The following is a 12123-nucleotide window of genomic DNA, read 5'->3' as shown; positions in this document are numbered from 1 at the left end:
TGTCTGATCTAGGTAGGCGCGAGTTCCTTGTTTTGTCAAATGGTTGTTGCCGCCTAGTGGCAAAGTGAGACTAAGTGTTATCGGATTGATCTTCCGATGACAATATAGTTGGAGAAATGCTATATTGGATATTAAGATATGTAACTACTGTTTCATTATTGTTAGAGTTTCATATCTATTGTCATATCTATTATGACATCGCTGTTTCAAAGTAAAAAGAATATCATTAGAGTGATATTCTTTATTAGTTGATATTTTATTTATTCAATCTTTATAATCACGAATTTAGACTTCACGTACTTTTTATATTCAACAATTTCATTAATAAATATTCAAAAGTGACCGCACTCGGTCCTCCTTTAAAAAAAAACCATCTTCATCTCTCCATTCTCTCCAAAAAAACAATATTAATAATAATAAATCTTCAACTCTACAGAGTTCACTGCAACTCTCCCACTCCAATCCCCAAAAATAGAGCGGCTCCAATTTTAAGTTCAACTGAGACGATGGCATCTATACTCAAACCCCTCTCATCTCCATCACCATTCTCCAGGTACTTCCCCCGACACCCAATCTTCTCCTCCCTCCCTCGCTTCCTCTCTTCCCAAACCTCACCCTCCGCCGCCGACGTCGACACCGTCTTCCGCATACTCTGCAACTCCAACACAAACATGAAACAAGCCCTCAAATCCTGCGGTGTCTCCCTCTCGAATGATCTGATCGATCAAGTTCTCAAACGGGCCCGGTTCAGCCACGCGAACCCGTCACACGCGCTCGAGTTCTTCAACTGCGCCGCCGCCAGAAGAGGGTTCTACCCTTCCGCGTTTTCCGTCGACACGATGCTTTACATGCTGGGGAGAAGTCGAATGTTCGACAAAATGTGGGGGGTTCTGGTCGAGATGAAACATAAAGACAGCAGTTTGGTAACTCCTCGAACTGTTATGGTCGTGTTAGGTAGGATTGCTAAGGTTTGTTCTGTTAGGGAGACAGTGGAGTGTTTCAGGAAGTTCAAGAAGCTCGTGCCGGAGTTCGACACGGCTTGTTTTAATTCCTTGTTGAGGACATTGTGTCAGGAGAAGAGCATGACAGATGCGAGAAATGTGTATCATAAGCTGAAGAGTAGCTTTAAGCCGGATTTGCAGACATTTAATATATTGTTGTCGGGTTGGAAGTCGTCTGAGGAAGCCGAAAGTTTTTTCGAGGAGATGAGGGAGATGGGATTAAAGCCGGATGTTGTTTCGTATAATTGTTTGGTTGATGTTTATTGTAAGAGTAGGGAAATGGAGAAGGCGTTTAAGGTGATGGAGAAAATGAGGGAGGAGGGTATATCGCCGGATAAGATCACTTATACTAGTGTCATTGGGGGATTGGGGTTGGTTGGCCAGCCGGATAAGGCGAGAGATGTGTTGAAGGAAATGAAGGAGCTAGGGTGCTATCCGGATGTTGCGGCATACAATGCTGCTATTAGGAATTTCTGCATTGCAAAGAGGCTAGGTGATGCTTATGGGTTGATGGAGGAGATGATGAGTAATGGCTTGAGTCCGAATGCGACTACTTACAATTTGTTCTTCAGGGTTTTCTACTGGTCGAGTGACTTGCAGAGCTCTTGGAGCTTGTATGGGAGAATGATGGATACGGGGTGTTTGCCAAATACACAGTCGTGTATGTTTTTGATGAGGTTGTTTAGGAAGTATGAAAAGGTGGATATGGCATTGCAGCTGTGGAATGATATGATTGAGAGGGGTTTTGGGTCTTATATATTGGTATCTGATGTGCTGTTTGATTTGCTGTGTGGTATGGGTAAACTAGCTGAAGCAGAAAAGTGCTTCTTGCAGATGGTGGAGAAGGGGCATAAGCCAAGTAGTGTTTCATTTAGAAGGATCAAGGTGCTTATGGAACTGGCAAACAAGGATAAGGCCCTCAAAAACTTGACAGAGAAAATGGCACTTTTTGGCTCTTCAATCCAACTTCCTGACACTATGGATATGTCAACAGAGGTACCGCACTCAGAATCACTTGCTTGAAAAGGTTTGCTGGTGAGTTGTGACTATTGTGTCAGGTCATAAATTGGCAGTACTTTTAAGTAATGCTGCAAGAGTTGCTGATTGATATATCAAAATAGGTGCTTTACACAATCGGTCAAAGAGGCTTGCCATGTGAATTGTGAAGTGTTAGCTCTTAAGAATCTGTATTTAGCGTCCAGATCATTTTGTTGACAAATTTGGGCATTTTCCTGTCACATGGTTATATTGGCAATTCAGTTGGTCTAGCTATATTGCCCAATCAGGCGGCCTTCAAACTAGGTTATCTGTTGTTGAAGTTTTCTGAGGAGCAGCAAGTTGTCAATTTATAGTCCGGTTGGGTTATGCCCCTTGTTATTGGTCTGAAAAATGCTGATGTGAGTATTTGCTACAGGGTGAACTTACTGGCTCACACTGAGACTGCTTGTACAAATTTCACAATTTTCATCTAATTATGCTAGACAAGTATCCATTTAAAGCTGGTAAGGAATTATGATTTCAACTTCTCTTATATATCTTTGTTTGCTACTGCTGTTGTTGCATATATTACTGCATATGATCAGGCTGGCTCCATCCTGATGAAATTCATTTCTTGTGATGAAAAACTTTGCTGCTTAAAATATTTGCTCAGGAGCATATTTTATACTGAAATATAATGTTTTCCAAAAGATGTCAGACATACCTATGCGTATGCACAATGCCTCAATCAATCTATGAGTTGTTTATATTTGTCTCGGTTTTAGACAATGGATTTCTTCTGCTTGTATCTATTTTTTCTATTAAAATATTGTTCCTCTACAAAATTAGATATATACTAAATCTCATACGTAATAGGCTTAATGTGGAAAATGTTATTCTCCAATAATGTACTATGGGTTTTCTCTCATATGTTTGAAAATTTAATTTTTGGTCAAGAACAAGAGAAGAAGATCAAGGTATTCTATTATTTCTGCTTCTTGAACAGAAGAAATACTGGGTTGAACTCTGGTCATCATCTTTCATGACTGCTATATACTTACAACCCTCACTACTACTGACCTGTTCTGAGCCTGCACATCCTTTAAGGTTTGCCACTACGGTGCCATCACCTGTGAACTTTGTGGTCTGTGGCTTTTCGCACCACCTCATGTAGCGTAATTCTTATATCGACACTGCCACTTAGCGCCTCTTTTTTCTCATCTTTTATTCTTTTTTGTCAAATCTGTTTGAATATTTTGCCAGTGCTGTCATCAACATCAACTTTCTTGTTCATGTTACAGCATTATATCTTTACAAATGATATGAAACTCTAGTGATGTCTATAGTTTTGAAATATATCAAATCAGGCATCAGAAGTGATTTTGTTCAAAAAGAAAAGACCTGAGAATTGATTCTTGTGATGCTATTGGCGTGATTAAACTGAAATTTTTAACTTTTTGTCTCTCTTGTTCTGTAAGGTCATGTGCCTAAGTTCAAACAAAGATATCATATTGAATGGAAATGACTATATTATTAGTCTATTAGTGATTTTCTATTCTCCAGGTCAGTTCATTTTATGTTTGGAGTATCTGGTGCCTTTCCTGTGCTGAATTTCTGAAAACTTGATTGTTTCATTTCCATGTGAAAGTATTTTTAATGAAAAAGTTATTGTAATGTTCTTTCAAAACATTAGAGTAAGGAAATATCAGATATTTTCAGGCAAGATCAAGGTTTACCTATTCCACAACAAAGCCTTTTTCACAATCTCTGTCCCATAAGGTAACAGCAAGGACATGGAAATTTGTGCATTGCCGTTATTCCTGGGCATGGGTAACAGAGTGAAGGCAGCTTTAGTTAAAGGGCCTAACCATAATGCATTATTTGCTAAAACTAATATTCGTCTCATGGTTGATGTTGTCTGTGGGGAAACTTGGTAGGGCTGTTTGTAGATGTCATTATGTGGTTCTGTGCTGAGGCGAATGCTTTCGGGCTGAATCATTGGGTTGGTTCTTTTACGTCTGATGGTTTTCTTCTAGTCAATGCCGGAACAAATTTCTATGAATTTTCACTGCTGTATGTCAGATGAATTTTTTTTTTTTTCAGTTTGGTGTTTCATGCACTTTTATAGCTTGTAATCATTTTATGGTATATATGGTATACAGAGTTAACATTACCGGACAGCGAAAAAAGTTAGATATATAGTCTAATAATATGTTTAAAATAAAATGATTTACCTACTATGTTTAGTTGTTTACAACAAACTCACACACACACACACAAGTTTATAGCTGATAGCTAGTGAACAAACTACAGTGGGTCGTAAATAAGCCAAGTCGTCTGCTGCAATCTCTTCAGTTCAGTTGTCTGTTCTTTGAGATGGACTTTTAAGTTCTTTTTCCTGACCATAGGTGGTAGCCTTGTGCTACTCAATTAGTAGCTAGTTTTGGTTTGACAGTTACTTGTTTGCTCATTTCATAGACTTTCAATTACTTCAGATAGGTTTACTGAAGCTCCTGATTTGCATTATTGATGTCCTAACTTGTGATTATTGCCAAATCAGAATTTTCAATAAAGGTGCCGATTACCTCTCTAAGATATATTAATATATTTATGCTTCTCTTGAGACTTCGTGGTTTACAAGGAACTTGAAAAGAATGAACCGAGTTTCAGAACTTGCATATTTTATCAACATACTGGCGTTACAATCTCTCATTGGTTACTGACTCTCACTTCTCATTATGTTGCATCTCACTTTTCCCTGTTGCATTTCACATTTTTTTTTGTTTTTTAACTACAATTGTCCGAGCTTTTTAAACTCTGCCAGTAATTAAGTTGAAATTCACGTATTATCAGATAGCAAACAAGCTTTGCTTCTCGATAAGATATTTCCCTGAACCTAGTCATTTTATTTGCCTTTAGATTTCCAGTTCTATGGTTTTGAGGGTTTCTCATCTTGTTATGCATAGAGTTTCATATTTATGTTGACATCCACTTTTTCTTCCAGGATTCTGGGACATGTATGATCCAGAGGGTTATTCACTTTGGTTTTGTGAGTGCAAGTACAATGGTGAAAAGACTGTTTCATTCCTTATTTAGAACAAGGTACGTGGGTGGTTTTTGGCAGTTGATGGATTTGGCTCTTAAGTATGCATTTGGGAAGATGCTGGTAATTGGCTCCAGCTTCCTTTCATGGTGAAGGGCTTCTGGCTGTTCTGCGGGCAATAAGCTTCCCAGTGCATAATGAATGAGTGTTATGACATGGGACTGTATGAATCAGATGAGGATTCATATCACTGATGAGGATCAAAATTGTATATATTGAACTATTATTGAAAATTTTGTCTCTAAATTTCAATTTATCTCATATCATAGATTCATATGAGGATTCATATGAGCTATTACCTTCAGATTCATATATACAATTTTGATCCTCAGCACTGTATGAATCAGACTGTATGCAATATATACAATGATGCTTTGCTCTGCATATAATGAACTGTGCTATGCTGCCTATGTAGATATCGATAAGATTAGGCAGCCCATTCAAGAGCTTGGTGATGGCCAATTTTGGTATTCACAGTGCTGTCATTGCTGTGACATGCAGAGACAGGAAGAAAGGAGAAATATATTTTACATGAAGAGGAAGGTACTATGGTGACATTCCACAAATTCATCAACACATCAATGTGGTTGATCGTGGTGATAATCATACACTTCAAATTCCTGATAATGCAGAGAACCATTATCCTTATAGTGAAGAAGGTAATAGCACTGATCGCAGAAGTAACAAGGGTTCTCCGGAGCATATTTGTCATCTACAGTAACCTTTGTGGCTCTATATATCCTACAAACATTACATTTGCGTACCTGTAGCTTCAGTTGGAATAGCAGTATGGGATAAACTGCATTGTTCTGTACATCCTCCGGATGAAGCAGACGCATGTCTCTAATCACAATCGTGTGCTTGCAGTCTCCCTGGTGACAATACAGGTACCCAGCACCAAGTCTAAATTTCAAATCTCTAAATTTTGTCTTGTGCATTGCAATAGCTCTGTAATGAGGCAATTGTGAGCCTTTTATACCGTCAACATCTGCTATCATTTTCTTCTTCTGCATGTTAGCTCCACCTAAAATGGATTCCCATTTTTGAAGAGCATCATCTGTTGAGTTTGCCAGCCAATGTATAGGCTCACTGTAGTCTACTGCCGACAAGTCACGCAAATCATTGTAGAATGCATCCTCGATGAGGAAATATCTTGAAGGGTCTTTTCGTATCACATGGTCTGTTGAGCAGTTTATCTTATCCCTCAATTCAGTTAAGCTTTGTCTTCCTAACACCAAGAATTCTTGTGTCTTGATCCTGCTTTTCACGTTATGGTAAACCTCATCTGTAAGAACAACTTCCGGATGGCGCACAGGTACATAGTCCTGATTGGTACTGTTGCTGCATGGCTTTACCTTCAATGCTGAACTTGCAGACCTTAGGGGCTTCAGTCTTTCAATTGTTCTTGAGGATGAGTTGCCAGCACAGCGACCCTTTTTCTGAATAGGGTTGCATGAATACAGTGTAACAGCTGCTTTATCTTCATCCTGCTTTTCTTTGATTTTCTTAATATGCTCCACCTTCTTTGCAATATGTGATCAAAAAAGCCTTCTTGTTCCTATGAGTGTCCCCAAGATTTGTCTCCCTTCCCTTTTTTTTCCTCGGTTTCTTTTTAGTTCTGCTAATGTCACAAGTTCATCTTCTACACCTTCATTGGGGGCAGTTTCAACATCCTTGAGTACTTCCTTGATAGCCATATCCACTAACTCTTCCTCACGATGATCTTGAACTCGTCCACTGAGATGTCTTCATCGGAAACTTGAGATAAATATGAACATACTTCTACCTGTAACCCTGCAGTTGTTGAGAATCGAAGACTGGAAGAAAGGAACACTGGTAAGGGGACTCAGCCAAAAGTATGTGGTTGAAATCGGTGATTTTGATAATTCTATGAAAGTCAGTGTACTTTTTAAAGAGTCTGTGGAGATTTAAAAAAAAAGTGTCAAGTAAAATAAGTTCACACATATTTATATACAATACACCCTAATTCCTTGTAATTCCTTGGTACAAGTCACAGGCCAATGACATCTTTGTATGTTCTAATATCATGTATCTCAAAAGATAAAATACTGGATGTCTGGCTCAATGAGGTCTTTATTGAGTGCTAACACCTCAATATAATATAGGCAAAATCACTTAATCTTTTCAACATAAACCAAAAAGGCAACTCTATCTGACTAGTCAGATGATTTCTTTGTTGAACCCTCAATGGCAAAATCACTTGAGAATAACATGTTTGCACAATCTGTTAAAATCTCAGGGGGCAACATTTTGGAAGGATTGGTCACTAAATTTTTTTTGTGTTCACTACCTTAGGGTAGCCAATTCTCTTAAAAGTACCCTTAATTTTAAGGGATCAAATGACAGCCTTGCCATTTGTACCAAAACAAATGGCAGCCTTGCCACAATCGCCTCAATGAGGTGTTTGTTGACGCCTCAAGTTGTGCAAAATCAATTGAGTGGCTACAATCTTTTTAGAATATCAACAAGGCAACAATCTGAGCAGAATGACTTGTTTGTTGGACCCTAAAGTTAAGTGATTTTGCCCGAGAAACAACAAGTTTGTTGAATATGCTATAAATCTCAAGGGCAACCTTTTTAAGGGACCAATTGGGACTATTGTTTTCAAGCTCACGATTTTAGAATAAGACATTCTTTCAAGTCAGTACCTTTAATCAATTGTCAGCCTTCAGCATTGCCAGAATTGTTACTTTGTAACAATTAAAATGTGGGACTGATGAAAAAAATAAAACCCTCTAATTCCGGCTTAGACAACCGAAGCACAATACAAAATAGTTCATCAACCCAACGGAATGAGGGAGCACCAATGCTTGAACTTTAATGCATGCATATTCAAAAAAGGAAGGGGAAAGCTTAATAATTTTGCCTTGTGGTGGTGAATCGAAGAGTAGTTGAATCCATCTTTTAAGAGTAAAAGCGAACAAGGCCGGTGGTTGGCTGGGCCGCACCCTGAAATAGAGGAACCCAAACTTGAAACTACTACTAATAAATATTAAACTAAACATTACCTGGCCTAATGCAGTGTATGCACCAACTGTGGCATGCTCTATGCAAAGCACAGAACCTGCAACAAAAATTAAGAAACGAGATTGAAAACTATATCTCAAAGGAAAATGGACACCACCAAACGAAGGTTAATAGTTCCAATGATACTTGGGCAGCGTAAGCTTTGATACACAGTTGCATTTTTTGCATTTAAAATCCATGAAACTTAGGGACCATAAGCAACAGTCCCCGTGATTACATCACTATTCTTTGCAATTGGAGGTAGCTCCCAAGCATGGCTAATACAAGTAATGTCTTTCCTTCTCCAGTATCGCCAACACCTGCAACGAAACTGCCAACTGGTACATCTAAGTTAAATTTGATACTGTGGGTTTCTATGCCTGCAAAAGGAAAGGAGAAGATAAGGCAATTAAGTCATTTTTGCATGTTTGAGAAACTGAGAGTCAACATATAACATTTTTTGGAACTTCTGCTACTTTATTTTTTGTACAGTTCCAGATACCATAGCATGATAAGCCCTTTAACAAGCTTATGGTAATTCTGCCAGAATATTGCTTTAGCATCATAGTCAAAACCATTTATACAACTGCCAAATTTCAATAGCCTCATCATGTTATGCACTACAGACTGTTCCCACGACTCCTATAGTTATGACAACACACACAGAGCCAATTATATAGAGGACAATGAAATAAACTGGACGTTTTATGATGCAGAACTAAAAGGTTTTTTTTTTTAAATAGCAAAATGAAAGTTTAGATAGAAGAAAGAGATTTAAAGAATTAATGCTTTCCTGTAGACTTGGTAGACTTCTCCGCTCATATTGAATATTGGTGAATCATAATAAAGAAACTAACAATTAATGTCTAAGTTCAGTTCCTATACCTTAACTCGTAGTTAGCCATCTCTTTCAGAACCTTAACAAGGGAAACAAATTAGTATAAAACCTTGGAACATTGCTGCAAAGCATGAGGACCTGGCATTGTTGGCAATTAAAGTTATTTTTTTGTTGTGTGAAACCTTAACAAGCCGTCAATTTGATATTCTTCTAGATACTACCACAAAAGTCTTGGCATGCCAGCATTTCAATACTATCTAGATGTCCCTGCATTAATTCAATGAAATGCAAGTAAAACTCATTACTATTTTGGCACAACTCTTGTGTCAATGACAACTCAATTTGTTCCAAAGTCACGTATCCCAAATGATCGAAATAACATCTCAATGAGCTCTTTGTTGAAATCTCAAAATTGAGCAAGATCACTTAAGTGACTAACAATTTTATCAACATAACCCGACCGATGTAACAATCTTACTAAACCAATCCGACAAGGCAACAACTTTATCAACAAAAATCAACAAGGCAGCCATCTTACTAAAACAATTCAACAAGGTATAACAATCTGAGCAATCAAAGGCTTGTTTGCAGGTACCTCAAACTGGGCCAAAATCACCTGACAAATGTTTGCAAAATATGGTTCAAATCTCAGTGCAAAGATTTTCGAAGAACAAATTGGGAGTATTTTTTTTTTCAACCTTACTGCTTTAAAAGAATAATCCCCTTTCAAGTGCTTAAGTTTAAGTACCCTAATATTAATTAGGGAGCAAAGAGAATCAATATCATCAGTATCAAAGGATGATAAAACCAGGGAATGCAGATCAAATCTCAGATTGTGACAAAAAAGATCAGTAAAAACTCAACAACAATACATTTTATATTATAACCATCATCAAACCAATTTCCAGATTAATCAAATAATCCAACTTAGAACTTAGAATGCAAGCAAACTGATTTAATTCATGATATAGCTAACAAGTCATTGAAATTATTATCTGTTCCAAAATAATGTATCCCACAACATCGAAATACTAGCTCAATGAGCTCTTTGTTGACACCTCAAGCCGGGCAAAAGTTACTTGAGTGGCAAAAATCTTATCAACAATCTAAAAAGGCAACAATATCTTACTTACATAATCAGACGAGGCAATCATTTTACTATTATAATCCAACAAAGCAACCATCTTACTAACATAATCCGAAAAGACAACCATCTTCCGAATATAAACCGACAAGACAATCATCTTACTATTATAAATCTAACAAGGCATCAACTTAATATAAAATCCGACAAGGCAACCATCCTACTAACATAAACTGACAAGGCAACGACATACTTGAGTCATCCTATTGTAATCTCATGCAATAAGCGTTCTTTAGCAAGAAGTCAAATGTTAGTTGTTTACTAACTTACCGACTCCTGGAGTCCTGGAATGCTTCACAGTTAGTTTGTGTAACTTTGTCATTTGTTCGTTCGAAAAAAACTTTGTTATTTATTGCAGGAAAAAATGTTAATTTGCACTCCAAACTTGGTCATAATTGTCAATTTGCACTCCAAACTTGGTCATAATTGTCAATTTGCACCATGAACTTGCATTTGAGTTAATCTACCTCCTAAATTTAGTAAACATTGCCGATTTACACCCCATCCGTTAAATTTAATGTTTGTCATCCAATTTTAAGTCACATATCATGCATTTGAGAGGTAGTATTGTCATTATATATTTATTCATATTTAATAATGAAATAAATTAATAAAATTACGTAAGAGGAACACTTGTTACTATGTTTTTTTATTTTTATTTTTCGAAATATGTTATTGATTTATATATTTATTATTTTATGTGATATAGTATGTTAAAAGATATTATAAAAATATACATAAATACATAGCAAATTAAAACTAAATGTGTACACATAAAAATATATGTATACACAACACACTATATTTGAATGAGTGAGTTTTATGTTGAATATATAATTCGAAATAGGGTTAAGTATGTAGAAAAAAAATGTAAATAAATAATTTGATTAAAAAAATAATCCTCCTTTAAAAATATTCTTTAATTTGTTTTTAAGAAAAATATAAATAGAAAATGATAAAATTACCCCTCATGTGCATGATATGTGACGCAAAATTGGATATAAACAGTTAAATTTAACGAATGAGATGCAAATCGATAATTTTTACTAAGCTCAGGAAGTAAATTGACTCAAATGTAAGTTCGGGGTGTAAATTTACAGTTTCAGCTAAGTTTGGAATGTATTTTGACAATTTTACCAACATATCAGCATGATATGTGACAAACAGAACCATATACATGACAGATGCTCAAGAACTATCATACAATTGATAGAGAGACCAACTGGATCATAACAACTCCAAGAGGTTAACATGCATATCGTCAATGGTACTGCACTGGGACCTTTGATTTGGAAAAAAGTAGCATGTTTCACTAGGAAAGTACTACATCTATCAATTACCATGCAACTAAACCTTGATTGGAAAATATATATAGTATTAAATACCAATTGTCGAATGCAGGGGATTTGAAAATCCTTCGCTTCCACTATGATGTATTTCAGTCTGCAACATATGATTCACTTGGGAGCTCCTAAGAGGATTGCTACTAAGAGGAACTATTCCTCATGAGGAAGAGGCGCACTTGGAGCTTCTGCATGATAGTCAAGAGGAGCTGAGGAGGCAGAGGAAGTCGTGGAGGAGGATAAGAACCAGGATTCTGGACCTGTAATACCCAAGGACCTGATGGTGAACCTGCGGGATAAGCACCGTACCTTTTTGCATGCTCGGGAATATAAGGTGCATACGGCTGATACAAATGAAGTGGATATTGTGGATGTTAGGGATGAAAAGCATGGACACAGGGGTTCATAGGCTTCCCATATGCCGGAGGATGAATTTGTCCTGGTGGAGGTGGTTGATGAGGATATCCCATTGGTGGACGTTGATCTTCCCATTGGTCGAGACCCTTGAGTTGGATATGTCATATCCGGGAGAAGGAATCGATGGAACGACATGTGATATCTGCTGCATTTGAGGAGCTGACATTACTGGCAGTGGATCTCACGCCATCTCTTTTATACAGATCAATTACGTCCTCAGGAGAGATCCACCCAAAAGGAACTAGAACATCAAGAATGATGTTTGGGCCTGG

The 12123-nt window shown here is 37.2% G+C and overlaps 1 protein-coding gene and 1 pseudogene across 2 annotated transcripts; one reads left to right on the top strand and one right to left on the bottom strand.

The window, feature by feature from the left end:
• The first annotated feature begins 424 nt into the window (after positions 1-424).
• LOC126796041 (putative pentatricopeptide repeat-containing protein At1g02420) lies at positions 425-5852 on the top strand. Of its 2 annotated transcripts, XM_050522806.1 has the most exons (4): positions 425-2503; positions 4984-5081; positions 5498-5625; positions 5715-5852. In XM_050522806.1, the coding sequence occupies exon 1, from the start codon at positions 507-509 to the stop codon at positions 2022-2024; it is 1518 nt and encodes a 505-aa protein (XP_050378763.1). In that variant the 5' UTR covers positions 425-506; the 3' UTR covers positions 2025-2503; positions 4984-5081; positions 5498-5625; positions 5715-5852. The 2 variants fall into 2 exon arrangements, with proteins under 2 accessions (XP_050378763.1, XP_050378762.1); XM_050522805.1 differs by lacking the exons at positions 5498-5625; positions 5715-5852 and having other exon boundaries at positions 4984-5479.
• Positions 5575-9014, bottom strand: LOC126795777 (snRNA-activating protein complex subunit-like; annotated as a pseudogene).
• Positions 9015-12123: the final 3109 nt, after the last annotated feature.

This window comes from Argentina anserina, chromosome 5, assembly GCF_933775445.1.
Source record: "Argentina anserina chromosome 5, drPotAnse1.1, whole genome shotgun sequence".
NCBI classification, from domain to species: Eukaryota; Viridiplantae; Streptophyta; class Magnoliopsida; order Rosales; family Rosaceae; genus Argentina; species Argentina anserina.
This window is presented reverse-complemented; position numbering and strand designations above follow the sequence as displayed.

Bases quoted from the DNA above. Each gene is read 5' to 3' on its own strand.
- LOC126796041 (XM_050522806.1), top strand. From the start codon at position 507: ATGGCATCTATACTCAAACCCCTCTCATCTCCATCACCATTCTCCAGG.